At 38.5% G+C, this 26,768-nt stretch overlaps 2 protein-coding genes across 2 annotated transcripts in view; one reads left to right on the top strand and one right to left on the bottom strand.

Annotated features, from left to right (window-relative positions):
• Nucleotides 1-26,768, bottom strand: part of LOC123878509 (double-stranded RNA-specific editase Adar) — a 42,338-nt gene that overhangs the window by 3,699 nt on the left and 11,871 nt on the right. Inside the window, exons 5-19 of the mRNA XM_045925719.1 lie at nt 26,209-26,352; nt 25,719-25,881; nt 25,244-25,318; nt 24,511-24,636; nt 23,612-23,686; nt 22,900-23,044; nt 22,226-22,337; nt 21,157-21,243; nt 20,198-20,264; nt 19,457-19,628; nt 18,920-19,022; nt 18,023-18,174; nt 1,863-2,013; nt 740-862; nt 118-204 (exon numbers count right to left, since the gene is read on the bottom strand). Of these exons, the coding sequence (XP_045781675.1) occupies nt 118-204; nt 740-862; nt 1,863-2,013; nt 18,023-18,174; nt 18,920-19,022; nt 19,457-19,628; nt 20,198-20,264; nt 21,157-21,243; nt 22,226-22,337; nt 22,900-23,044; nt 23,612-23,686; nt 24,511-24,636; nt 25,244-25,318; nt 25,719-25,881; nt 26,209-26,352 (1,782 nt within the window). The remainder of the gene's footprint in view (nt 1-117; nt 205-739; nt 863-1,862; nt 2,014-18,022; nt 18,175-18,919; nt 19,023-19,456; nt 19,629-20,197; nt 20,265-21,156; nt 21,244-22,225; nt 22,338-22,899; nt 23,045-23,611; nt 23,687-24,510; nt 24,637-25,243; nt 25,319-25,718; nt 25,882-26,208; nt 26,353-26,768) is intronic.
• LOC123878512 (pancreatic lipase-related protein 2-like) lies at nt 3,434-15,506 on the top strand. Its single transcript, XM_045925722.1, has 9 exons — nt 3,434-3,510; nt 8,061-8,172; nt 8,941-9,089; nt 9,700-9,841; nt 10,706-10,791; nt 11,330-11,458; nt 12,762-12,872; nt 14,373-14,529; nt 15,444-15,506. The coding sequence occupies exons 1-9, from the start codon at nt 3,468-3,470 to the stop codon at nt 15,445-15,447; spliced, it is 933 nt and encodes a 310-aa protein (XP_045781678.1). The 5' UTR covers nt 3,434-3,467; the 3' UTR covers nt 15,448-15,506.

Below are 26,768 nucleotides of genomic sequence, written 5' to 3'. Positions count from 1 at the left end.
CCTATAAGGGTTCCGTATTTTCTTTCGAGGTTCGGAACCCTATAAATAGGAAAAGCATTGCACCCGTGTGAAGCCGGGGCGGGTCGATAGTTACGGCTTTGACTTCGGAGTTGTTACCTGGTATGGCGCGCAGAGCAGCTTGGCTTCATTGTACAGCAAGCGGTCCAAGTCCGTGGGGTGAGTCGGCATTGGTGGGCCATCCTCCTGCAGAACAGAATTGTTATTATTGATATTTTATAAAAAAAGATAAAGTTGAAAACTAAAACCCGACTGCGATCGTCTTAATAAACACTGAAATATTGGAGTAAAATTGTTTTTCTGTCGCTTGGTTTATTTCAATGTTGTTGTACACTTATATTTATGAGTTCAAAATTTTCTCCTCTTTCATTTGACACCCCACTCGATACAATAGCAAAAAAAAAAAAAAATTTTAGACCTACACTTTTTTTTTAAGTAACATCCGTTATGTCAATTTTTTTCGTATAAAATGTAGCCTTGTCACTCGGACCTTAACGACGAATCGAATGACACCTCATTCATCAAAATCGGCCCAGTAGTTTAGGCGCTACGGTGGAACACACAGAATTTGGATACAAACATACCTTATCGCTAGGGAGAAAAAAAAAGATTCCGACGAATTAAGAACCCCCTCCTTTTTGAAGTCGGTTAAAAACGAACAAACGGACAGCGGGAGGTGGTACTGTACAGTGATGATAAGGTATTTTGAAGCTTATCTCACCTGCGGTAGAAGTGGTAATCGCCTGACGAGGTACTGCCAACGCGCGAACATGCTCTGCTTGCAGATCATAGACGGATGTCCGGTCTCCAGCTTCCCTGTGGTCGCGTTGATCACTTCCGGAATCTGGAATATGAGGATAATGACGGAGCTTCGGTGTTAATTAAGAAAATTGTACATTTGAAAAGAGCAACCGCCGAGTTTCTTGCTGGTTCTTCTCGGTAGGAACAGCATTCCGAACCAGTGGTAAATTATTTTGACGATTCGAAAGCACTTGTAAAAGTTTACTTGAATAAAAATGGTTTGATTTGATTTGATTTGATTTGAAAACACTTGGTTTTAAACTACATATGTCTAGCAATTTTACTAAAACCAATTCTCTTCTCAATTTTATTAAAGTAATTTTACTAAAATGTTTAAAAACCAAGGGTCTCCTAAAGACCGATTCACACCAAATTGCGCACACGTGATACGTGAGTCGTGACGCGCGTATACCCCTAACACACCGGGTTACGCATACGTCCACGCTTTACGCAAGCGGAGTGCCATGTCTCATACAGTTCCATACATTACAACACAATGGTACGCGCTACGTCTACGCTAACGCAGCCTGTGTGAACGAGCTATTAATTTTAATTAAAATTTGCAAATACGAAACCAGAAAACCAGCTAGCAAGAACGATAACAGGTGATAGTACTGATGATTCCTGATAAAATACCATAAAGAAAACTACGAAAAAAAAATTAAAAACCCTGTATTTTTAAAAGTTCACAATATACTGTAAATAAAACATCTGAGTGTGTTACCGGCCTTTCAGGAATGTTTCAGGAGTTTGTGCGCGCCTTAAATGACGATGATGATAATATAATGATGAGTGACGACTTCGTCTGTGTCGGTGTTAGCTGGCGGGCGTGCTCTGCCTTTTTGGAGTGGTTTTTTTTTTTTTTTTTTAAACTGACTGAAAAGCGCTCTGATGGGGTGCCGTGCGTGTGTCGGCGAGCGCCGGCACAGACGGGGTCCATACTTGTATAGTTTCCCTAACTTGTTACAAATAACTACAAACTTGACAGTGGCTAATCTTTGTAAAGACAGTAAAAATGATGAGTGACAGTCCACAATACTTACAGGCGAAGTGACAGCCCAGCCAACGCTGAAGGAGGGCGCCCGGGCAGGAGTGCGCGCCTCCATGCTGGCCGCGCGGGCGAGGCGGGGCCTCTGCAGCTGGTAGGGCGGCGGGAGGGACGATATGTGGCCCTCCACCCTACCGCAGAGGGCCCTGAGGTACAAGAGAAAAAAAATATGAGTAGATCAAACAAAATATTATTGTAAATTGAAAAGAGCAAGCGCCGAGTTTCTTGTTGGTTCTTCTTGGTAAGAACGGCATTCCGAACCAGTGGTAAATTAGTTGACGATTCAAAAGTACTTGTAAAAGTCTAGTTGAATAAAAATCTATTCTATTCTATTCTAAAACTTTGGTTCCCCCGGCCCTAAAAGGGTTCCGAATGTAAGTAGCCAGAAGATCTATATGTAACAAAAGCATCAATTATTTATTTACTTATTCAATACTAGCTGATGATCGCGACTTTGTTTGCGTGGATTTAGGTGTTTAAAAATTCTGTGAGAACTCTTTGATTTTCAGGGATAAAAGTAGCATATGTCATTCTCTAGGTCTTTTACTATACCCATCCAAAAATCTGTTAGTCCGTTGTGACGTGATTGAAAGACAAACAACAAACAAACAGACTTTCACATTTATAATATTAGTAGTAATGCGAAAGTGTGTCTGTCTGTCTGCTAGCTTTTCACGGCCCACGTTTAACCGATTTTGATGAAAAATTTTGATGTTTGGTACTGAGTTAGCTTACATCCCTTAGACAGACATATGCTACTTTTATCGCGGAAAACCAAAAAATCCCACGGGATTCTTAAAAGCGCACCCGTTTAACCGATTTATACGAAATTTAGTAAAAGGTAATCCGCATCCCGGAAATTGACACAGGCAACTTCTTATCCCGGAAAAGCAGAGTTCCCACAGGATTTTCAAAAAACCTAAACCCACGCGGACGAAGTCGCGGGCATCATCTAGTCACACTAATATTATAAAGTCAAAAGTTTGTATGTGTGTGTGTGTGTATGTTTGTTACTCCTTCACGCAAAAACCACCGGACGGATTTGGCTGAAATTCGGAATGGAGATAGATAATATCCTGAATTAGCACATAGGCTACTTTTTATCCCGGAAAATCAAAGAATTCCTAAACAAACCTAAATCCACGCGGACGAAGTCGCGGGCATCATCCAGTTCAATATAAAAGTGTATCAGTGTGGAAGCGCCCCAACATATCCTAAATTCCTTCAGCTATTGACGTAACGTTACTCAACACATCCACTCAAAGAAAAGTGGCGGGAAAGGCGCCTCGGAGACTCCATTACAAAGTTATTTTCCCGCGAAAACACGCGCGCGGTGACATAAGCGTGCCAGTTTTTTTTTAACGCGACCTTATTTTTTTTAAAGTATTTTCCAGACGTTCTGATTTTTTTTTCTTTTAGTAATATTAGTATTTTTTTAAATTTAAAAAATGAAATGTGCGTTTTATTAATTTTTCTTCTATAATAGAATACTTACAAAAAAAAAACGATTTCGGTTTTTATCTCAAATAAAGACGGATTTGCTAGAAACATTGTAGACACTTGTTTCATTTTCGGTCGATATTTAAGATTGCGAGTGACAATGGATACAGCGATGCCCATAGCCTGTTTTCTGTCAGTAATACGTAAGTATCCAAACATTTTTTAACCCCCGACCCAAAAAGAGGGGTGTTATAAGTTTGACGTGTGTATCTGTGTGTCTGTGGCATCGTAGCTCCAAAACTAATGAACTAATTTTAAATTAGTTTTTTTTTGTTTGAAAGGTGGCTTGATCGAGAGTGTTCTTTGCTATAATCCAAGAAAATCGGTTCAGCCGTTTGAAAGTTATCAGCTCTTTTCTAGTTATTACTGTAGCCTTCACTTGTCGGGGGTGTTATAAATTTTTAATTTACACTTGTTAATTACAATAGACGTCAGGTAAAAAGATCTCTTGAGGCCCAGAAATGAGCAGATTCGTAGAAGAACCAGAGTGAGTAACCGACATAGTTCAACGAATCGCAAAACTGATGTGGCAATGGGCGGGGAAATAACCGGCCAAGTGCGGGTCAGACTCGCGCATCGAGGGTTCCGTACTCGGGTATTTTTTCCGTCATTTTGCACGATAAATCAAAAACTATTATGCATAAAAATAAATAAAAAATCTATTTTAGAATGTACAAGTAAAGCCCTTTCATTTGATACCCCACTTGGTATCTTGCTTTGAAAATTGAAAATACTATTATTATTAGTTCATGAACAGTGAACACATTTAATTGTTTTTGTAATGTAACCACAAATTCAAGGTTTTTGGATACCTTCCTGTCAAATTTCATGATTCTAGGTCGAAGGGAAGTACCCTGTAGGTTTCTTAACTGACACGACAGGCAGACAACGAAGTGATCCTATAAGGGTTTCTTTTTCCTTTTGAGGTACAGAACAATAAGAGGGGTCTCTCCGTCACTCGCTCCATACAAACGTAGTTCCAATTTCATTTGAATATCAAGCAACCAAAGTCCATGAAATGCAGACATATTCTAGAAACTAATATCTGTGCCTGTGGTTTTCCAGATTTCCGTTAAAATATTCGGTTTCATAATTACGCGGTCTTAAAAATTCACATACAAATCTTTGAGCCCCTGTAATTTTAAAACTACATATTTTTAGAAAAATCTTAAACACCACAGGCACAGATATTAGTTCCTAGAATATGTCTGCAAAAAATGGACTTTGGTTGCTTAATATTCAAATGAAATTGGAACTACGATTGTATGGAGTAAGTGACGGAGAGATCCCTGTTAAAAACTGCTAAAATCATAATCTTTCCGTGCCTAGTTGTTAAAAAAGACGGACAAAACCGAGGTTCTATGTATACTTAGATATTAATTACATGACTGATATCAATAAATAAATCATTGTCTTCCAGTTCGTTAGTGTTATGTATTAATTACTAAATACTAATTAGGTATGAACTTAGATAATAATTACCTAGATTCGCTTATATAAATATCTTCATTATACAATACACTGTATATATTCTAATGGTCAATGGACTAATGCTGAAATCTATAAAGTGCACTTTGACTATGCTTAGACTTAAGCTACAGTTAAAACGAGACAGATTTATGCCAGCGGTATAACGCTGTCTCGTTTTAACAACGACTAAGTCTGAGCAAAGTCTAATTGATCTCAGCCTAAGAGCCCGCGAGGGCCAGACCTTGGTAATTTAATAAAATCTGAACGTTTCTCTGTGTACTGTCCCCAACACACGGAGGAACAATCGGCGATTATGAAGTTTTAATCATCGTGGCTTTGAGAAATATTAGGTAAAAAACCGGCCAAGTGCGAGTCAGACACGCGAACCGAGGGTTCCGTATTCGGGTAATCTGTTTAAGAATATACAGGTATATGATACCCCACTTGGTATAGTTTTCTTACTTTGAAAATTTAAACACATTTTAATATTTTTTTAATGATGTGACCACAAATTCACGGTTTTCAGATTTATTCCTTTACTTGTGCTATAAGAGCTATCTACCTACCAAATTTCATGATTCTAGGTCAACGGGAAGTACCCTATAGGTTTTCTTGACATACACGACGGACGGACGGACAGACAGACAGACAACGAAGTGATAAGGGTTCCTTTATTCTTTTTGAGGCACGGAACCCTAATTAACAATGTTCAGAAAAATTTCCGCTATCCATTGGAGCAAGAACATAATATTATTTAGTATAGATAGCACCTGTAGTACAGTAATTAGTGCATAGCGTGTTAGTACCTAGTTACTAAACTGAAATTGCAGCGCACTGAATATTTGTTGTGTCGCCGATTGCAAGTGTGCCCACACGATCGGTTTGCTCTATTTCACCTCATTTTAATAATTATACTGACTTGCATTCATTTTAGGGTTCTGTACCTCATAAGGAAAAAAGGCACCCTTATAGGATCACTTTGTTGTCTGTCTGTATGTCGTGTCTGTCAAGAAAACCTATAGGGTATTTCCCGTTGACCTAGAATCGTGGGCAGGTAGGTAGATCTTAACTCTTATAGCACGAGTAAGGAAAAAATCCGAAAATCGTGAATGTGTAAAAATTTTTAAAAGAAAAATAAAACCGACTTCAAAAACCACAAGCACTGAAAAGTAATAAATAATTTTTGTTTAGTTACACGTGTAATGTACCTAGGAATGAAGTCGAGCGAGCATAATAAAACAAAATTAGAAATCCAAATGTGAAGCTCGCCCAACTTATACCTAGGTACATTACACGTGTAACTAAACAAAAATTATTTATTACTTTTTAGTACTTGTGGTTTTTGAAGTCGGTTTTATTTTTCTTTAGAATTTTTTTCATTTCACAATTTTTAGTGGCCCCACTGTACTATAATATGCTATTCCCAGTTAAAACCCTACTGTTTACACTGATACTATTACACTGATCGCGAGCAATTTGCTCTTATCCATTGAAGAGTTCTGTTCTCCATCTCCGAAGATATTCATCAGATCTTCACCAAAATATGGGACCACCTGCACAGTACACCTTTCAAACAAAAAAAAATTTTCAAATCGGTTTAGGGGTCTTTGAGTAATCGGTGAACATACATTAAAAAAAAAAGATTCCGACGAATTGAGAATTCCTCCTCCTTTTTTTGAAGTCGGTTAAAATATTAAACTTTTTTGGTGGATTAAATGATTGTAGGACGGCGTTGTCGTAGACGTCATTAATTGGTGCAGGCTTAAGATCGACTCGTTAAACGAACTAACAGTAATTATATCAAAATCTTACAAGCTATTGTTTTAATAATATTTCTTAATCTAACCTAAATAATTTTGTATCGCATTTTGTTCAAATTCAACTTGTAAGCAACCTACATATTACACGGTTAAAAATGAAAAAAATGATTTTTTCCTTTTGAGGTACGGAACCCTAAGAACGCACCTTCTCACAACCTGCACTTATATAACGAGAGATCTCGCGGTTAAGTTTATATCGCTTCACTAGATTATGCGCATGCAGTTGAGCGTATAAGGAAACTGCATGGTTAACCATAATATGGTTAGTTTATCATCCGATGTTACATAACTAGCTATCAAACCGTGGTTCCATACGCTTTTCTTTGGGAATCATTTTACCATAGTTTAAATGCAAAAGTGTGTTTGTTTGTTGGTATATTGGTTTGTTCTTCAATCACGTGGTGGAACTGACTGGGAAGCGCTCTAAAGGGGTACCGCGCGTGTGTCGGCGAGCGCCGGCACAGACGAAGTCCATACTTATATAGTTTCCCTAGCTTGTTACAAATAACTACAAACTTGACATTGGCTAATCTGTGTAAAGCCAGACGAGAGACAGAAAAAAAACAAGTCGACGTAATTTTTTGCTTGGATAATACATCACACTAATATTATAAAGGCGAAAGTTTGTATGTGTGTGTGTGTGTGTATGTTTGTTACTCCTTCATGCAAAAACTAGTGGACGGATTTGGCTGAAATTTGGAATGGAGATAGATAATACCCAGGATTAGCACATAGGCTACTTTTTATCCCGGAAAATCAAAGAGTTCCCACGGGATTTCAAAAACCTAAATCCACGCGGACAAAGTCGCGGGAATCATCTAGTTATACATAATTAAAAACCTGAAGAGTGGAGAGCGAATATTACATAAGTAGCTATCAAATTGCGGTTCCATCCGCTTTTCTTTGCGAATCACTAACCATAATGTAAATGCGAAAGTGTGTAGATTTTCTGGTTTGTCCTTCAATCACGTCGCAACGGAGCACGTATCGACGTGATTTATATATACCTAAAGACCCGGAGAGTGACAAAGGCTACTTTTTATGCCGAAAAATCATAGTTCCCACGGGATTTTTAAAAACCTAAATCCACGCGGAGCCGAGGGCATCAGCTAGTGCTCTTATCTATAAACATTTATCTGGTGGGAGGCTTCGGCCGTGGCTAGTTACCACCCTGCCGGCAAGGCCGTGCCGTGCCACCAAGCGATTTAACTTTCCGGTACGATGCAGTGTAGAAACCAAAGGAGTATAGATTTAGTGAAAACTACCTACATAGCCCTATCAGGTTAGTCCGCTTTCATCTTAGACTGCATCATCACTTACCAATAAGTGAGATTGCAGTCAAGGGCTAACTTGTATCTAAATAATACAAAATTAAGGTATCTTTAAGTGTGATATGATTGCAGGGCCGCCAGGGATCCAGTTTGAAAATGCCTTACTACAAATAGCGCCGGTTAACAAAGGAAAATGTCCTTTCGTCAGGGACAACAATGACATCGTGTTCCAATTATACACAAGGTAAGTACAGTCCTCCTCATCACCTTGAACGGCCCACTACTAAGAACGGATCTCTCCTCCGAAGGGTTTAGGCCATAGAACAGTTTTACCATTTTTTCTTTATTTTTTTAGGGTTCCGTACCTCAAATGGAAAAACGGAACCCTTATAGGATCACTTTGTTGTCTGTCTGTCTGTCCGTCTGTCGTGTCTATCAAAAAACCTATAGGTTACTTCCCGTTGACAGCTAGAACTTAACTTAAAACTTTTATACATCATTAGTTTAGGATAATGTATGATGATACATTATCCTAAACTTTTATACATTATAGGTACACCTAAACTGACAGAATGCATTTTTTTAATTTTACAATTTTTAGTGGTCCCACTGTAATAAAATATGCTATGCCTGGTTAAAACATAATGTTTACTAAGCTATTACACTGATCGCGAGCAATTTACTCTTATTTATCGAGGAGTTCTGTTCTCCATCTCCGAATATATTAATCAGATCTTCACCAAATTTATATGGGATCACCTGCACAGTATACCCTTTCAAACAAAAAAAAAATTCCAAATCGGTCCAGGCGTCTTTGAGTAATCGGGGAACAAACATTAAAAAAAAAAAAGAATCCGACGAATTGAGAACCTCCTCCTTTTTGAAGTCGGTTAAAAACGCACATAACTCCGAAAAGTTAGTTAGAAGTGCGTACTTGGGATCGAAAATTATTAAAATTCTTGTAGAATTGACGATAATAATAAATTCAAAAGATTTTTTCCAAAATTTTCAGACACAACCCAACCGTGGCGCACAGTCTGCTGATAGATGATGATGAGAGCCTGTTCGCGTCCAGCATAGACTTCAACGACCCCACCGTCATATACTTCCACGCGTTCATGGAGACCCCTGATGATGGCAGCGCGCTCATGGTCAGAGAAGGTAACGTAACCCATCACCACCACATTATAAATGACTATATGATGCCCGCAGCTTCGCCCGCGTGGATTGGTCAGAACCCCTGCAGCATCAGGATTGAGGAGCTGGAATCCAAATTTTTAACTTGGGCACGTTCGAAACCCTCGTAGCTTTAGTTTTAAGTTGACGTAATTAATTATCGCCACTATAATCATCTTTCAAATCTAACAAATCGGACAAACAAAAGGTGTACAATAGTACCTATCCATACTTTCATACTAATTAAAATGCAAAGTGTGTCTGTCTGTCTGACCTTTTCACGGCCCAACAGTTTAACCGATTCTGACGAAATTTGGTACAGGGTTAGCTTATATCCCGGGGACGGACATAGGGTACTTTTAGCGGAAAATCGAAGAGTTCCCACGGGATTCCCAAAAACCCATCCGCTTAGCCGATTTGTATGAAAGGTACCGAGGTAGCCTGCGTCCCTGTTATTGGCATAGGTAACTTTTCATCCCGGAAAATCAAACAGTTCCCACGGGATCTTTAAAAACCTAAATCCACGCGGACGAAGTCGCGGGCATCCTCTAGTTTTGAATAAATAATTTTGACTTTGACTTTGACTACCTTTCAGCGTACACCCATCGAGGGGACACCAATGTGATAGTGGTGGACGCGCAGCGCCTCGAGGCGGGCCCATGGTACTTCAAAGCGGCAGAGAACACCTGGTACATTGGGAGGATCGCCGCGCAGTTCATTGACTATTTGGTTTCAAGGTAAACCTCGATAGCTCAACGGTTGAGGAGCGGACTGAATTCCGAATGGTCGGCGGTTCAAACCCCACCCGTTGCACTATTGTCGTACCCACTCCTGGCACAAGCTTTACGCTTAATTGCAGGGGAAAGAGGAGTATTAGTCATGATTAGCATGGCTAATATATTCTTAATAAAATCACACTTCACACTAATATTATAAAGGCAAAGTTTTTATGTGTACGTGTGTGTGTGTGTATGTTTGTTACTCCTTCACGCAAAAACTACTAGACGGATTTGGCTGAAATTTCGAATGAAGATAGATAATATCCTGGATTACCACATACGCTACTTTTTATCCCGGAAAATCAAAGAGTTCCCACGGGATTTCGAAAACCCTATATCCACGCGGGCGAAGTCGCGGGCATCGGCTAGTAAAATATAACTTTCGGCGCACACCCATCGAGGGGACACCAATGTGTTTGGAAATGGAGATTTCAGGGTATTGGTTAGTGTTTTCCAATTCCATTCCATCAGCCTGTATGCGTCCACTGCTGGACATAGGCCTTTCCAAGAGCGCGCCACCAAACACGGTCCTCCGCCTACCTCATCCACCCGCTCCCCGCCACCTCGTTCAGGTCATCGGCCCAGCGGGCTGGAGTTTTCACGGCAGGTGAATCCTTACAACACCCTAAGTGACACTGACTATAAGTTTTTAAATATATCATCTGCATGGAATTGCTCCATTTCAAATGTTTTTTTTTTCTTTTGTAGGGCAGTTTTGTTTTTAATTTTTTTGATTACATTTAATGTGATTTGGACCTCATTTTTGAAATCATGTAAAACAAGTGTAAAACCAATAGTTAGTTTATTTATCATGTTTTGCAGAGGTCTAAAACTGTCCAAGACGCATCTGGTGGGGCACAGTCTCGGAGCTCAGTCAGCCGGGGTGGCCGGGGGATCTATACAATCAGGTATCAATATAATCGATGTTGAAAATAGTGCATCAATGGGAAAGGACGCCATTTTTAGGGTTCCGTACCTCAAAAGGAAAAACGGAATCCTTATAGGATCACTTTGTTGTCTGTCTGTCTGTCTGTCCGTCGTGTCTGTCAAGACTCTTATAGGGTACTTCCCGTTGACCTAGAATCATGTTTGGCAGGAAGGTAGGTCTTATAGCACAAGTACAGGAATAAATCCGAAAACCGTGAATTTGTGATTACATCATTAAAAAAATAATTGAAATGTGTTTCAATTTTAAAAATTAAGATAACTATACCAAGTGATATGAAAGGGCTTTACCTGTTCATTCTAAAACAGATTATTATCAATTATGCATAATAGTTTTTAGTTTATCGTGCAAAATGTCGGAAAAAATACCCAAGTACGGAACCCTCGGCGCGCGAGTCTGACCCGCACTTGGCCTGTTTTTTTACTCCGGGTGCGCCAGGATAGACACGTATTTTATTATTTAAAAAATACCAAGTAATCCCCAATTTTTGTAAATCGCAGGTCTCGTCTCCCGCATCACGGGTCTGGACCCCGCGCTGCCGCTGTTCGACAAGGTGTCGCTGTCACAACGCCTGGACCCCTCGGATGCTGAGTTCGTGGATGTCATCCACACTGATGCCGGTATTTTCGGTGAGTCGACTTTTTTTTTTACCCAACTACGGCCAAGCCAAAAGGAATGTTTGTATCAGATTCTGTGCGTAGGGCGTAAATTATTTTTAACCATTGATCCAAAAAGAGGGTTGTTATAATTTTGACGTGTGTATCTGTCTGTGGCATCGTAGCTCCTATACGAATGAACCGATTTTAAATTAGTTTTTTTTTGTTTGAAAGGTGGCTTGATCGAGAGTGTTCTTAGCTATAATCGAAGAAAATCTGTTCAGCCGTTTGAAAGTTATCGTTCTTTTCTAGTTTTCTTATAGAGGCCTTTGTGTCGGGGGTTTTTAAATTTTGAGTTATCACACTAATATTATAAAGGCGAAAGTTTGTATGTGTGTGTGTGTGTGTGTGTATGTTTGTTACTCCTTCACGCAAAAACTACTGGACGAATTTGGCTGAAATTTGGAATGGAGATAGATAATATCCTGGATTAGCACATAGGCTACTTTTTATCCCGGAAAACCAAAGAGTTCCCACGGGATTTCGAAAAACCTAAATCCGCGCGGACGAAGTCGCGGCCATCCTCTAGATTACTACCATAATAACGAATTTATTTACACGTTATTCATTAGAATAACGTGTAAATAAATTCGTTATTATGGTCCGGGTGGCATAGGCTTCATTTTATACAAAAAAAAAAAAAAACGACCTGATGGATGTTACATCCAAAAAGCTAGTGGTTAAAGATTTTGTGAACTCAATGTTTCTTCTTATTACTCTTATTATTATGGATTGAACATGTCACTCTCACGGGAGCAATATCGCAATAAACCACGGTGGCCGAGGAACGGATGGCTGTATTTTTTTTTTTATTTTTTTTGTTTTTTTTTTTTAGAATAGAATAGAATAGAATAAAATTTATTCGTTGAAACCGACACATAAACATAGTATTACAAATAATGACGCTTATATACAAAACTAAAAATAAAAAATACAAATAAAAAATATAAAACCTAGAATATAAAATTTAAAAGAAATGCCATGCCATGTTAAATGACTAATATTCCCCTTTCCTCTCCAACTAAGCGTCAGGCTTGTGCTAGGAGTGGGTACGACAATAGTGCAACGGGCGGGGTTCGAACCGTCGACCTTTCGGTTTTCAGTCCACTCCTTTACCGGTTGAGCTATTGAGGCTTTAATAGTATGGTCTATGGTATGGTCTTATACCATATGCCCTTGATAAGAGATCTTGAGTGGATTTATTTACTGTTTTGCCCTGGGCCGGAAGTGGAACGGTGAAGGATTGGATATGGATGAAAGTATGTCGTGCTTTCAGGTTTCAACCAGCAAGTGGGCCACGTGGACTTCTATCCCAACGGTGGGATCAGTCCTCAGCCGGGGTGCGAACTGGAAGTGGTCATTCCTAAACAACTGCTGCTCAATAAATGTAAGTAACTAAGGACTAACTTGTATCTGACTAAAAAAAAGTTCAACGCTTAGGCCTCATTCGCACGAGAGCTTTTTTAACAGGGCTCTCTCCGTCACTCGTTTCATACAATCGTAGTTCCAATTTCATTTGAATACTAAGCAACCAAAGTCCATGAAATTTTGCAGACATATTCTAGAAACTAATATCTGTGTCTGTGGTGTTTTAGATTTTTCTAACAAGTGTAAATGGTGTAAATTAAAAATTTATAACACCCCCGACAAGTGTAGGTTACAGTAACTTGAAAAGACCGAAAAGAGCTGATAACTTTTAAACGGCTGAACCAATTTTCTTGGACTATTCCGCGCCTACGATCTAAAGTATCTGAGTTTTCCAAAACATAATTTTCAAATAAATAATTATGTATTTAGGCAACGTCCATCTTGACAGCTTGACATTTGTTAATTGACATAATATTATGAACCTAACGGTTATCTAACCTTCTTTTCTACAAGAAAACTAGAAAAGAGCTGATAACTCTTAAACGGCTGAACCAATTTTTTTGGATTATAGCTAAGAACACTCTCGATCAAGCCACCTTTCAAACAAAAAAAATTAAATTAAAATCGGTTCATTCGTTTAGGCGCTACGATGCCACAGACAGATACACAGATACACAGACACACAGATACACAGATACACACGTCAAACTTATAACACCCCTCTTTTTGGGTCGGGGGTTAAAAATATGTAGTTTTAAAATTACAGGAGCTCAAAGATTTGTATGTAAATTTTTAAGACCGCGTAACATTGAAACCGAATATTTTAACAGAAATCTGGAAAACCACAGACATAGATATTAGTTTCTAGAATATGTCTGCAAAATTTCATGGACTTTGGTTGCTTAATATTCAAATGAAATTGGAACTACGATTGTAGGAAACGAGTGACGGAGAGAGCCCTCTTAACGTCCGTTAAAAAAGCGTACGAATAGAACAAATGCATTCCCAAGTATCTGTTCACACGTCAACGCTTTTTTAACGCGCACTTTGTATTTTCACCGCAACGTCGGGTTTTAACAGAACGCTTTTTTAATGCTCGTGCGAATTCAAACGAGCGTTATAAAAGCGTTGCCTTAAAACCAAGCGTTGGCTGGTATTAACGTTGTGCGCGTTATAACAGCGTTGTCGTATGAACAGATTGGGAATGCATTTCATTTGAACGCTTTTTTAACGGACGTTAAAAAAGCTCTCATATTAATGAGGCTTAGATGTATCAAAAGGATGAATCGAATTTATAAGTATAGGTTGTTACAGCTATACTCACGTATACATATAGTCAACGTAAGGCCGACTGGTTTGGAACCCATCCGGGGTCCATTTTCATAGGGACTCAGCTCGCTGCGCGTCGCGGTTGAGACTGCCTACACTTAAGATGGAAATCACTGGATAGTTTAAACGTTTAACAACTAATTTATTTTATTCTATAGCCAACTAACTAACTAACACCCCCTTTCCCCAGTTTTCTGCAGCCACTGGCGATCGTACATGTTCTTCAGCGAATCAGTGCTACACCCAAAGTCATTCGTGGCGTCAAGATGTCCCTCGTGGAAGGAGTATGCGAGAGGGTTCTGTGCGAACGAACCAACCACCCATATGGGGTTCGGAGTTGATTTGACGTAGGTTTCACCCATTTTCCACAATTTAGGGTGCAATTGTAATGGGTGATTTGGTTTAAAGGCGTACATAAGGAGTGGGTGCTTCAGATTTGGGCTTTTGAAACGTAAAAAAATTGTAAAATACGCGTCGAATCAAGGATTTATTTTTGTAAAAGGTATATGGTTATGGTTTTGTATAGTAAACGTCCAATGTTTTGGAGTGGGTTAAAATTGCGTTTTGGTTCGGCTTATTTAGGTTAAATTCTTCTGAGGTAAGGTTTCTTCTACGGAATTCCAAGTAGAAGCAAAATTTTTGAATGTGTATTTGATATTAGGTTATTTTTAACCCCCAACCCAAAAAGAGGGGTGTTATAAGTTTGACGTGTGTATCTGTGTGTCTGTGTATGTCTGTGGCATCGTAGCTCCTAAACTAATGAACCGATTTTAATTTCGTTTTTTTTTTTTGTTTGAAAGGTGGCTTGATCGAGAGTGCTCTTAGCTATAATCCAAGAAAATCGGTTCAGCCGTTTGAAAGTTATCAGCTCTTTTCTAGTTACTGTAACCTTCACTTTTCGGAGGTGTTATTTTTTAATTTATACTTGTCGGCTAATGCATTTAGTTAGATTTTTCACGACACGGTTGCTAAAAAATTTTCACGACACATTTCACTGCGATAAATAGCCTCAGGCTGGCTCATTTTTTGCGCAACGGATCATTCAGGCTGTCCAGCGCGAAAATGCATCCAGTATTCTTGGCACCATTCCGCGGGCATAATTTGTATAGTAATTACATAAGGCTAGCTTTAAGTTTTATTGTAATATTTTAATTAAAAAAAGGTAAGATTATATTTTACACAAAAGCACCATCACTACGTTAAAATAATAATTGCACACTATAGTTATTTGTACAGCCCTCAGCACAGCTTTTCTTTACAGGTGATAATAAAAAAAAACTCCACGGCTTTTTCGTGTTTCAACTACAAGAAAAACATTCCAACACGGAGACAATAGACAAAATCGATGCTACAGCAAGAAATGGCATTGTTACACCAGTAAAAATTATAAGAAAAAACATTACAAAGGAAAAGAAAGATACCAAAAAACATAGACTACTTAAAAGACCTAAAATCATAACTGATGAAACAAGTAAAAAAATAATTAATGGACCAAAAAGACCAGAATACAAAACAAAAAGAACATTCATCAAACATAGACATTACATTGCACAATTTCTCGAGAAACCACAGGGAGGAAACGAAAAGATGGCCAAAGTTTTTAGAAAATATAAAATATCAGACTCAACAAAGAAATCTATAAATGGTCAAAATCAAAAAATCGACGGAAGAATGAAAAGCAAACCAAAACACAGACGTTTTTTCATCCCATTTTTTACAAGACCACAGACAATAGAAAACGATGACATGACCAAAATTTTTGGAAAACTCAAAACCTCTGATTCTAAAACTACGAAGAAAATAGTTACTAAATCACAGAAAACCTCCAAAAGAAAAAAAAGATCACAAATCGAAAAACCACATCACAGACAACGTCGTTTTACATCATTTTTCAATAGACCACAGAACAGTGAAAATATGCTTTTCAAAATTCTAGATTTTCTGATAAGGAATCGTCAAAAAATCGCACCAACCATATCCATTATACGAGAAATAAATACGATCATAAAAACTTCGAACGGAGTAATACAAAATATTATAAAAGAACAAAATAATATAATTGGTGACAATGCAGGAAATAGCAAACCAATATCCAGTACATACAATTTTGAAATTGCAAATGAGTCAAAAATTAAGTCATTTTTGAGAAAGCTTTTTGGTTTAGGCCAAGGAAATAAATTGGTTGTTACTGCGAGTACATAGTTTACAAAGATATAGTTTGGTGTAAGTATAAAGGTATTGGCACATTATACAGTATGGCATATTATTGTAAATTGAATACTTGAAAAGAGCAACCGCCGAGTTTCTTGCTGGTTCTTCTCGGTAGGAACGGCATTCCGAACCAGTGGTAGATTATTTTGACGATTCAAAAGCACTTGTAAAAGTTTAATTGAATAAAATTATTTTGAACTAGCTGTGCCCGCGACTTCGTTCGCGTGGAATAGTGACCGCGCTTTATATTATAGCCACGGACGTTCAGGCGCGAGGCGTGTAGTACGTACTACTCTGTACGTTAAAAATGTTCGCCGTGATTCTTTAAATTGACATAACTTTTTTATTTATGAACCGATTGACATGAAATAAACACTAAATGTTAAGTGAAGCTTACTACAATATATTAGTGAAAACCGTATTTTAATCGAATAAGCCGTTTCTGATATTAGCGTGCACAAAGACACAGACAAACAGACAAACAGACAAAAAAAATTAATTACAATTTCGGGTTCGGCATCGATATAATAAAAACCCCTGCTACTTTTTTTTTATATATATTTCCATTGTACAGACACCACTTTTCTACAATTTTATTATATGTATATAGATTTGAATTCGAATACAGATTCGATGCACAGTAAAGCAAGGAAATATGAGCTTTAAACCGTGTTACTTACGGTGGTATCTAGAATTAATAACATAGGCTATATAAAAACCAGCCGAGTTCGAGTCAGCTTCGCGCACCGAGGGTTCCGTACTCGGGTATTTTTCCCGACATTTTACACGATAAATCAATTTTTTTTTATTAAGTAATCACAAATTCACGGTTTTCAGATTTTTTTCCTTTACTTGTGCTATAAGACATACCTACCTGAGTTTCATGATTCTAGGTCAATGAGAAGTACCCTATAGGTTTTCTTGACAGACAAACAGACAACAAAGTGATCCTAGGGTTCCGTTTTTCTTTTCGAGGTACGGAACCCTAATTATACGTATACAAACATAATATATGTATTATGTATATATTTTTGTAATTTCGCAGGGCACGAGGAAAATACTTCCTTTCAACACGCAGACACTCTCCATATTCTATAGAATAAGTAGTTTTTAACTAGACAATTTAGTTAATAATATTTAAGTAAAATAGCGTAATTTTAGTTTTTATGTGAATGACGTGTATAGAAAATATTGTAATCCCTTTTTCCTTGTAAATATTAAATACATGTTTTTTAAAAAAAAAATTTGTTTTTTTTTTACTACAAAAAGGGTTAACCCTTCCACAGACGAGAAATAACTCGGTTGTTAGTTTTGTAATTCATTATCCATATATGTGTGTATGTCGGTTCATTTGTTCCTTCAAAGTTTCCAAAGATTTTGATAAATCGTTGACCTTATGATAGCTAACCAATTAATGTCATAGACTAAATGACGTCATACGTTCGAGTAGAAGTTTCACTTCAAAAGGTTTTTGAAGTGAACCCGACGACAGCAAAGTTAAAAGGAATGGTTATGATTTTGGTAGTCCATGTAGGTTTGTATTTATGTGTGTTCCACCGTAGCGCCTAAGCTACTGAGCCGATGTTGATGAATGAGGTGTTGCATTAGCAGGTAATAGTGACCACTTACCGGTACATGTGATGCTGGTGTAGCAGCGAGCCCAGGACGAGCGAGTGCAGATATACAGGGCGTATCAGCCTGCCCAGCAACGCCCCCTGCAGCCCGACCACGCACCAGCGCGCCATCTTGTCTGAACATGACATTGTCAGCAGACGCTCACCCTGTATATACCATGAGGAATACTTAAAAAGTCCACGCTATAGATAACACGAGAAATATCAGAAAAAACAAGCTGTATATAAACCAAAAAATATTTAAAAAAAACCACGTTTTATATAATAAGAGAAATAAAAAAATTGCTATATATAACACAAGAATTATGAGAAAAATCACGCTGTATATAAACGGAAAAATTAAAAAAAAATCACGCTTTATTATAACATGAGAGATATAAGCAAAATCACGTTGTATATAAAATCAAAGTCAAAGTCAACATCATTTATTCAAAATAGGTATTATTGTAAACCTTTTGTTTGTCTGATTTGTTAGATTTGAAATATGATAGTGGTGATAATTAATTACGTAACACGAGCCAAATCCGTCCAGTAGTTTTAACGTGAAGGAGTAACAAACATACACACACAGATACATACACACAAACTTTCGCCTTTATAATATTAAGTGACTAGCCGATGCCCGCAACTTCGCCCGCGTAGATTTAGGTTTTTCGAAATCCCGTGGGAACTCTTTGATTTTCCGGGATAAAAAGTAGCCTATGTGCTAATCCAGGATATTATCTATCTCCATTCAAAATTTCTGCCAAATCCGTCCAGTAGTTTTTGCGTGAAGGAGTAACAAACATACACACACACACACACACATACACACAAACTTTCACCTTTGTAATATTAGTGTGATAGTGTGATTAAGTCATAGTGTGATTCGCATAACACAGGGTGTTCTCACCTGCAACAGTCCGTCCCAGGTCTGTACCACGTTGGTACTGTTCTTGACAGGTATGGTGCCTTCGCCGGACTCTATTTTGGTACGAAGTTGACCGCGCGCCATTCTATCAGAACAAATTATTTCAATAGAATAGAATATATTTTCTATTCAATTAAACTTTACAAGTGCTTTTGAATTGCCAAAATGCAAATTAAAGTTAAATTATACATATTTATTTTTTAAAAAAATATAAGGCTGCCATGGAAAGTGCTAATGTTTTGACATGAGTGTGAATGTGTTTGTGGATGAATGCAAATGTGTTTCGAGATGAGTGTGAATTTATTAAGGGGTGAGTGTAAATGTGTTTTGAAATGAGTGTGAATATGTTTTGACATGAGTGTGAATATGTTTTGACATGAGTGTGAATATGTTTTGACATGAGTGTGATTACGTTTTGACATGAGTGTGAATATGTTTTGACATGAGTGTGAATATGTTTTGACATGAGTGTGAATATGTTTTGACATGAGTGTGAATATGTTTTGACAAAACAGTCACCTGTTGGGATGTCGGTCAGGTCCCGGGCTGTAATTCTCGTGAGGGCTGAATATGCGTCCATCACCACAAGGTGCAGTGCTGACATACAAGTGCAAGCGCCTGTCTTCCTTCATCTGGTAGCCACCACCAGGCACTGGCTCCAGCTCCGACTCTGGTATCATTTCAGTGGGATCTGGAGAAATGGAATTTCTTAAATAAAATCCTTAGTGCTTAGCTGATCTATCAACACACAGCTCAAACTACTGAAAAGATCGGGCTGAAAGGCATGCAGATAGCTATTACAACGTAGACATCAGCTAAGAAAGGTTTTTTTGGAAATTCAACCCCAAAAGGGATAAAATAGGGGTTTGAACCATGGGGACGAAGTCGTGGACACAAACTAGTCAATCATCATTACGATCGCAATTGTTGTGATTGGCTGAATTTATGGTATTCTTGTTGCAACAATGTATTGTAGCCAATAGTGGGCGAGCGTCAACGAATCACGCAATTGTTGTGATTGGCTGAATTTACGGTATTCTTGTTGCAACAATGTATTGTAGCCAATAGTGGGCGAGCGTCAACCAATCACGCAATTGTTGTGACTGGCTGAATTTATGGTATTCTTGTTGCAACAATTTATTGTAGACAATAGTGGGCGAGCGTCAACCAATCAGAGGCGATTGCGATCGTGACATTGTAGCTGTCATTCTACCGCAATCGAACCCCTGATCATAATGTTAGTGCTGAATATATAGTTACCTTTCGATTTTGCATACATAAGCAACTGTGTGTACAGAAATCTTTGCAGACAACGACGCGCTACCACCTGGGAACAATAAAACAGATTTTAAGGGTACACTTCCTACGCGCTTCTCCATACAAACGTATTACGCCTATTATTCTATACTTTATTATTCAAGATCTATAACTAAGCCATATATCGATTTATCTCTCTATTATCTATGCCTTAAAACAATTCACATAGTAAAATTGTATTTGTTTTAAAAGTTGTGGCCCTTGATAAAATCTCTATTTTAGCGCTAATTTTAAGGCAACTTCGTTCTATATAAATTATATGAGAAAATTGAAAAGTTAATAACTTCTTGTCACACTTTACTTGATAATAATTTCAAATGTATTTAGTTTCTGTAAAAAAATGTTCTCTTTTGTCAAAAATACACCCTTTCCAAACGCAGATTTGCAATTTTTACTTTGCCATTTTGTTTTTGACTGAAAAATCTCGTACCTTAATGAAAATACATTCACCTGGCCTCTCTCGGAGTGAGATGCGGTTAGAGAGTAAATTATAAATACCTAATAACATATTTAACATACTTTTAAATGATTTAATGACAAGTTGAGCATGATAGACAAGTGTAAATTAAAAATTTATAACACCCGCAACAAGTGAAGGCTACAGTAACTAGAAAATGGCTGATAACTTTCAAACGGCTGAACCGATTTTCTTGGATTATAGCTAAGAACACTCTCGATCAAGCCACCTTTCAAACAAAAAAAACCAAATTAAAATCGCTTCATTACTTTAGGCGCTACGGTGCCACAGACAGATACACAGATACACAGACACACAGATACACACGTCAAACTTATAACACCCCTCTTTTTGGGTCGGGGGTTAAAAAATTAATGTATTTATCATAGTTACAAAGTTTATATGTTAAGTCGCTAGTAAACGTTTAATAACATATTGTATTTACCTCAGCATGTCCATCGTTGACCGCCTGCCCTCTCACCGATATGTGTTCCCCGGACACACACTTTGTGCCCGTCGCCACCGCTATCACCTGCACACACACAATTATGATCATTCCATCGCCGTCTCACTACAGAGCACGGCTCTCCTCACAGAATGAGAAGGGGTTTGGTCATAATCTACTAGTAACTGGCCAAGTGCAGATTGGCAGACTTCACACACCAATATTCAAAAATTCTAAATATTTTTATTCAATTAAACTTTCACAAGTACTTTTGAATCGTCAAATGCATCTTCCATCGGTTAGGAATGCTTTTCCTACCGAGAAGAACCAGCAAGAGACTCGGCGGTTGCTCTTTCCAAAGATTTGATATACAATATTATGTCATGTATAAAAGTAATTGAAGTCCCGCGCATTGCTGGAGCGAATTGCAGGTCAAATCCACGCTCATTTATCATATACAAAATCTTCGATTGTTCACCTTTGAGAACTGGAGAACTCTCAGGCATGCAGGTTTCCTCACGATGCTTTCCTTCACCGTTAAAGCAAGTTATATTTAGTTACTTCAAACACACATAACTCTGAAAAGTCAGAGGTGCGTGCCCGGAATCGAACCCCTGACCTCTGATTAGAACCCGTTTGTCATACCAAGTGGGGTATCATATGAAAGGCTTTACCTGTACATTCTAAAACAGATTTTTATTTATTTTTATGCATAATAGTTTTTGATCTATCGTGAAAAATGACGAAAAAAAACCCCAGTACGGAACCCTCGGTGCGCGAGTCTGACTCGCACTTAGCTCTTTGGGGTGTTTTAAGTATGGAATCACCCTTATATAAATGTGAAAATACGTTTATTTGTTGGTTTATTAGTCTGTCCTTCAATCACGCCGTAACGGAACAACGGATCGACCTGATTTTTTGCATGGATATAGTTAAAGACCTGGAGAGCGACATATGCTATTTTTTTATTCCGGAAAATCAAAAAGTTCCCTAAGGACTTTAATAATTAACGCCACGCAGACGAAGTCGCGGGCATCAGCTAGTATTTTAATAATGCCAGTAATGGAACCTGTGCCGTTTCCATGTTGTTCTCTCTGGTCATCACGATGCCGGCTAACACTTTCCGTCTGGAGTGCACCAGGTTTCCACACAGCAACTCATTGAATTTCTCGTTCACTAATCTGTGAAAAAAACAGGGTTTTCTCAAAAAATTATAGTTTTAATTTCATCATCACATTAATATGAACCTCGAAGACCTCCCTGGCGCAGTGGTAATAGGATATTAGAGGGAGGTCCCGGGTTCGATTCCCGGTAGGGTTTGGAATTTTATAATTTCTAGATCACTGGTATAGTCTGGTGGGAGGCTTCGGCCGTGGCTAGTTACTACCATACCGGCAAAGCCGTGCCGCTAAGCGATTTAGCGTTACGGTATGATGCCGTGTAGAAACCAAAGGGATACGGGTTTAATAAAAACTGTCATACCCCTTCAGCTAGCCCGCTTTCATCTTAGAATGCATTATCACTTACCACCAGGTAAGATTGCAATCAAGGGCTAACTTATCTGATTAAAACAATATCACATTAATATGAAGAGAACTGAGCGCGAACAGAAGAAGTAGGTACGAGTCCTGCCAGTTTCGCAATTTTTGATATGTATTTAGAAATTCACAATTTGCTCGCTAAGGGTCTGACTGTCTGTCTGTTTGTCTGTCAGATTGTCTGTCTGTCTGTCTGTCAACATACTTAGCAATGTGATCAGCCATGAGTTGTGGCAGGGTTTCCGCTACGAAGTCCTGTGGGACGACAACCGGTGCTTGCGGGAGCCGCTCACACAGCTCGCCCAGCGCTGCCCTGGCTGCAGCCAGCTTGGCCAGCTTCTTGTTGGAGCCTGTGGAAAACGTTAGTTAAACAGCTTTTACACAGCTTGTTTAGAATGAAAGAAAAACGTTTATTTCTTAAATCGTGCTACACATCTATAGTAATTACTAATTATAAATGCGAAAGTGTGTCTATCTGTCTGTTTTTGTAAGTCCAGGATTAGATAGATTAGACAAGATAGCCGCCGCTACAAAATGGTGCATTAGGTACAACTTTCAGTTTTCAACTTTCAGTTCGTCCGCGTGGATTTAGGTTCTTAAAAGTCCCGTGGGAGCTTGTTACTTTTCCGGGATAAAAAGTTGCCTTTGTCAATTTCCCGGATGCAAGCTACCTCTGTACCAAACTTCATATAGGTAAATCGGTAAAACAGATGGGCCTTATAAGAATCCCGCGGGAACTCTTTGATTTTCCGGGATAAAAAGTAGCTCATCAAAATCGGTTAACTGTTGGGCTGCGAAAAACTAGCAGACAGACAGACAGACACACTTTCACATTTATAATATTAGTATGAAAGTATGGATGTTTTTAGAAGGTTTTTGTACCTTTTCAAAAAATGTGTGATATGGTGATCACTTACCATAGCCCTCAAAGACTTGATCCTTAATCTGGCAAACCACTTTGAACCTCATGCTGTGACTCAGTTGCGGAGGTGCTGGTGACAAACATACAAAAAATACATTTTTCATTCTCTTTTCTTTTTTTTATTTACCTAGATACAATTTAGCCCTTGACTGCAATCTCACATGTTGGTAAGTGATGACGCAATCTAAGATGAAAATGGGCTAACCTGGAAGGGGTGGCAGTTTTTACTAAACCCATACCCCTTTTTTTTGAGTAGAGTAGGAATATATTTTTAATTATTTTATCTTAAAAAATAAGGAAACGGGGGGCCATCAAAGTTGTCAGTTTTAGACCATTTTTGTGATGGGGGCTATATCTCAAATACTAAACTATGTAATTACTGGAATATGAATTTTTTTGGTATATTATGTACCATATAATGTATTTAAATAACGAATACTGAAATCAACGATTTATAAAATAGTTTGTGAGCTGTGACTAAAACAAACGAACATTTTTCCATGCAAACTGTGAAATCGAATCCCATCGGCGGTGTTCCCACTAGATTACAACATGGGGTTATTCAAGGGGCGGACCAACTAATTCCTGAAAGGCCGGCAAAGCATCGGCGGTACCTCTGGTTCTGCAAATGTACATGGGCGGCGGTAATCACTTAACACCAGGTGACCCACCTGCTCGTTTGCTTGCTATTGTATATTTAAAAAATAAAAGATTTTTTTGGGTCTTTTGGGACTTTTTTTTGCATGGTTTATGCTGGATGTATGGATGTTCTAGCTCGGAAAAGAAATATTTCATACACCAAAAATATGATGTTCATAATTATTATGTATGGAACCCTGAAAGAGTGAGGCCCGACTCTCACTTGGCCGATTTTCTTTAATTGATGTTGGTTACCTTGCAGGGAGTCCAGAGGCGAGCCGTCTCCAAATGTAAATTTGAATGTAAGCCCGGGATATTGTTCGTACAGTGTGTTAATGGGACTCTTATTTGCTGGCAGCATCATAGACGGACCGAAAATATCTGAAACATCACACTAATATTATAAAGGCGAAAGTTGTGTGTATGTGTGTAAGTTTGTTACTCTTTTATCGTATCTTTAAAAACCTGTACCTACCTGTGTCCTACGCTCCGCCTCAGAAAAGTGGGAAAGTCATTTGTAGGAATGAGTGTAATATTTTATAATAAAATTCCACAGGCAATAAGACTTGCCTTTACAAAAGTTTAAAAAATCCATTAAAAGTATGCTCCTGGCAAAAGCATATTACACAATCGAAGATTATGTAAATGATAAAAAAGCTTGGATTTGACTCGCTCCAGCAATGCGCGGGTCTGCAATTGCTTGTATAGTATTGTAAATTGAACAATTGAAAAGAGCAACCGCCGAGTTTCTTGCTGGTTCTTCTCGGTACGAACGGCATTCCGAACCAGTGGTAAATTATTTAACGATTCAAAAGCACTTGTAAAAGTTTACTTGAATAAAAATCTATTCTATTCTATTCTGTAACTAATATATTGAATTGATAATTTTTGACACCACTATTCAGAACCAGTGGTAGAGTTTTGATATATCACAAGCAGCACAATGCTGTCCTACACGGAGTTAATTCTTTTCAATCAATTAACTTACTTGGCGTCGGCGACTTCTTGGTGATAATCTCTGGCGGTCGAACTGGCCTCGTTTCCAAGCGTGGGTACTCCGAGACTAAAAGCAAAATAATAATATTAACCTTAATGGCCGGTTCACACCAAGCACGTACACGTGATACATGCGTAGTGACGCGCGTAAACCCCTAACACACCGGGTTACGCATATATCCACGCTTTACAGATGTAGAGATACAATGACATAAATAAATAAAAAAATAGATCTCATAGGTCAGATCCTGCACTTTTGCGAGAATTTGTAGTTTACATATTAGATTATTGACGTAACAAATTTATTTTTAATTGTGTAATTTAATTAGTGTAATTGGACTGAAATGTCCGTTCTAATTAAATAATTAAATAAATAAAATAAATAAATAGAGATTTTTTAAGGGCAAACAGAGGGCCTCTACTGAAGCTCTATAATGGTCGTATAGTGGCTGTATAGTGGCACATACCGGTGTGTCTAGCGGGCTCGTCGCTGGTGAAGTCGGGCGGCGGGCCCGGCACCGGCAGCACGCGGCCCGCGCGCGCCAGCAGCGCGGTGAGGCAAGCGCGCGCGGCGGAGGCCCGCGCGTCCCTCTTGCTGTGCCCACTACCTTCGAACGTCATGTTTGCAACCTGCGGGACAAATACACTCATTTTCAGGGTTCCGTACCTTCAAAGGAAAACACAGGTCAAGATTTATTTCTTTACTTGTGCTATAAGACCTACCTACCTACCTTTCATGATTCTAGGTCAACGGGAAGTACCCTATAGGTTTTCTTGACAGATACGACAGACCGACAGACAACAAAGTGATCATACAAGGGTTCCGTTTTTCCTTTTGAGGTACGGAACCCAAAAAACGGAACCCTTATAAGATCATAAATTGTAACAAACACAGTGAAGTTGGGGCAACGCCTGGCCCATCAAGAGTACAAGGGTTTCCCAACATCAGATACTCACCGTGACTGAAACAGTGAAGTTGGGGCAGTGCGCGGGCCCGCCCTGTCGCGAGATGCTGTAGTGCACTTTCAGCCCCAGCTCGTTCAGGGCTGACACCGGAGACTTGCCGCCCGAGCCCACCGCATCTGCCGCCTTAGCCAATGCCTGGCCAAACAATATCGTGATTATACAAAGTAATTTGAATTTTTTTTTTTAATTTATTTATTTATAAAGTACAAAAAAAACATTATACAATATATCTCGCCAAACTGCGTCACAGTTTGTTGGCGAATTAGCGCTCAATACTTTTATTCTAAGTGTTAGCTTTATCATTGATCATAAATTAATATTTGAAGCTGATTTGACTAAAATATAGAAAATGTAAAGTCTTGATTTGACTCAAATTTAAATGTAGAAAATATAAGTCTTGATTTGAATAAATTCAGTAGAAACATTTTTTTACAAGTCATGATACTAAAATCGTAACGTCTATAAATAAGAACTTTTGGCGGTATTGACCACCAGTTTTTGAGCGTCAGTGTTGAAGCGTTTTGTAATGCCGACTCACGGCCAAAAATCTA

The sequence above is a fragment of the Maniola jurtina genome, chromosome 26 (assembly GCF_905333055.1).
Source record: "Maniola jurtina chromosome 26, ilManJurt1.1, whole genome shotgun sequence".
Taxonomy (NCBI): Eukaryota; Metazoa; Arthropoda; class Insecta; order Lepidoptera; family Nymphalidae; genus Maniola; species Maniola jurtina.
This window is presented reverse-complemented; position numbering and strand designations above follow the sequence as displayed.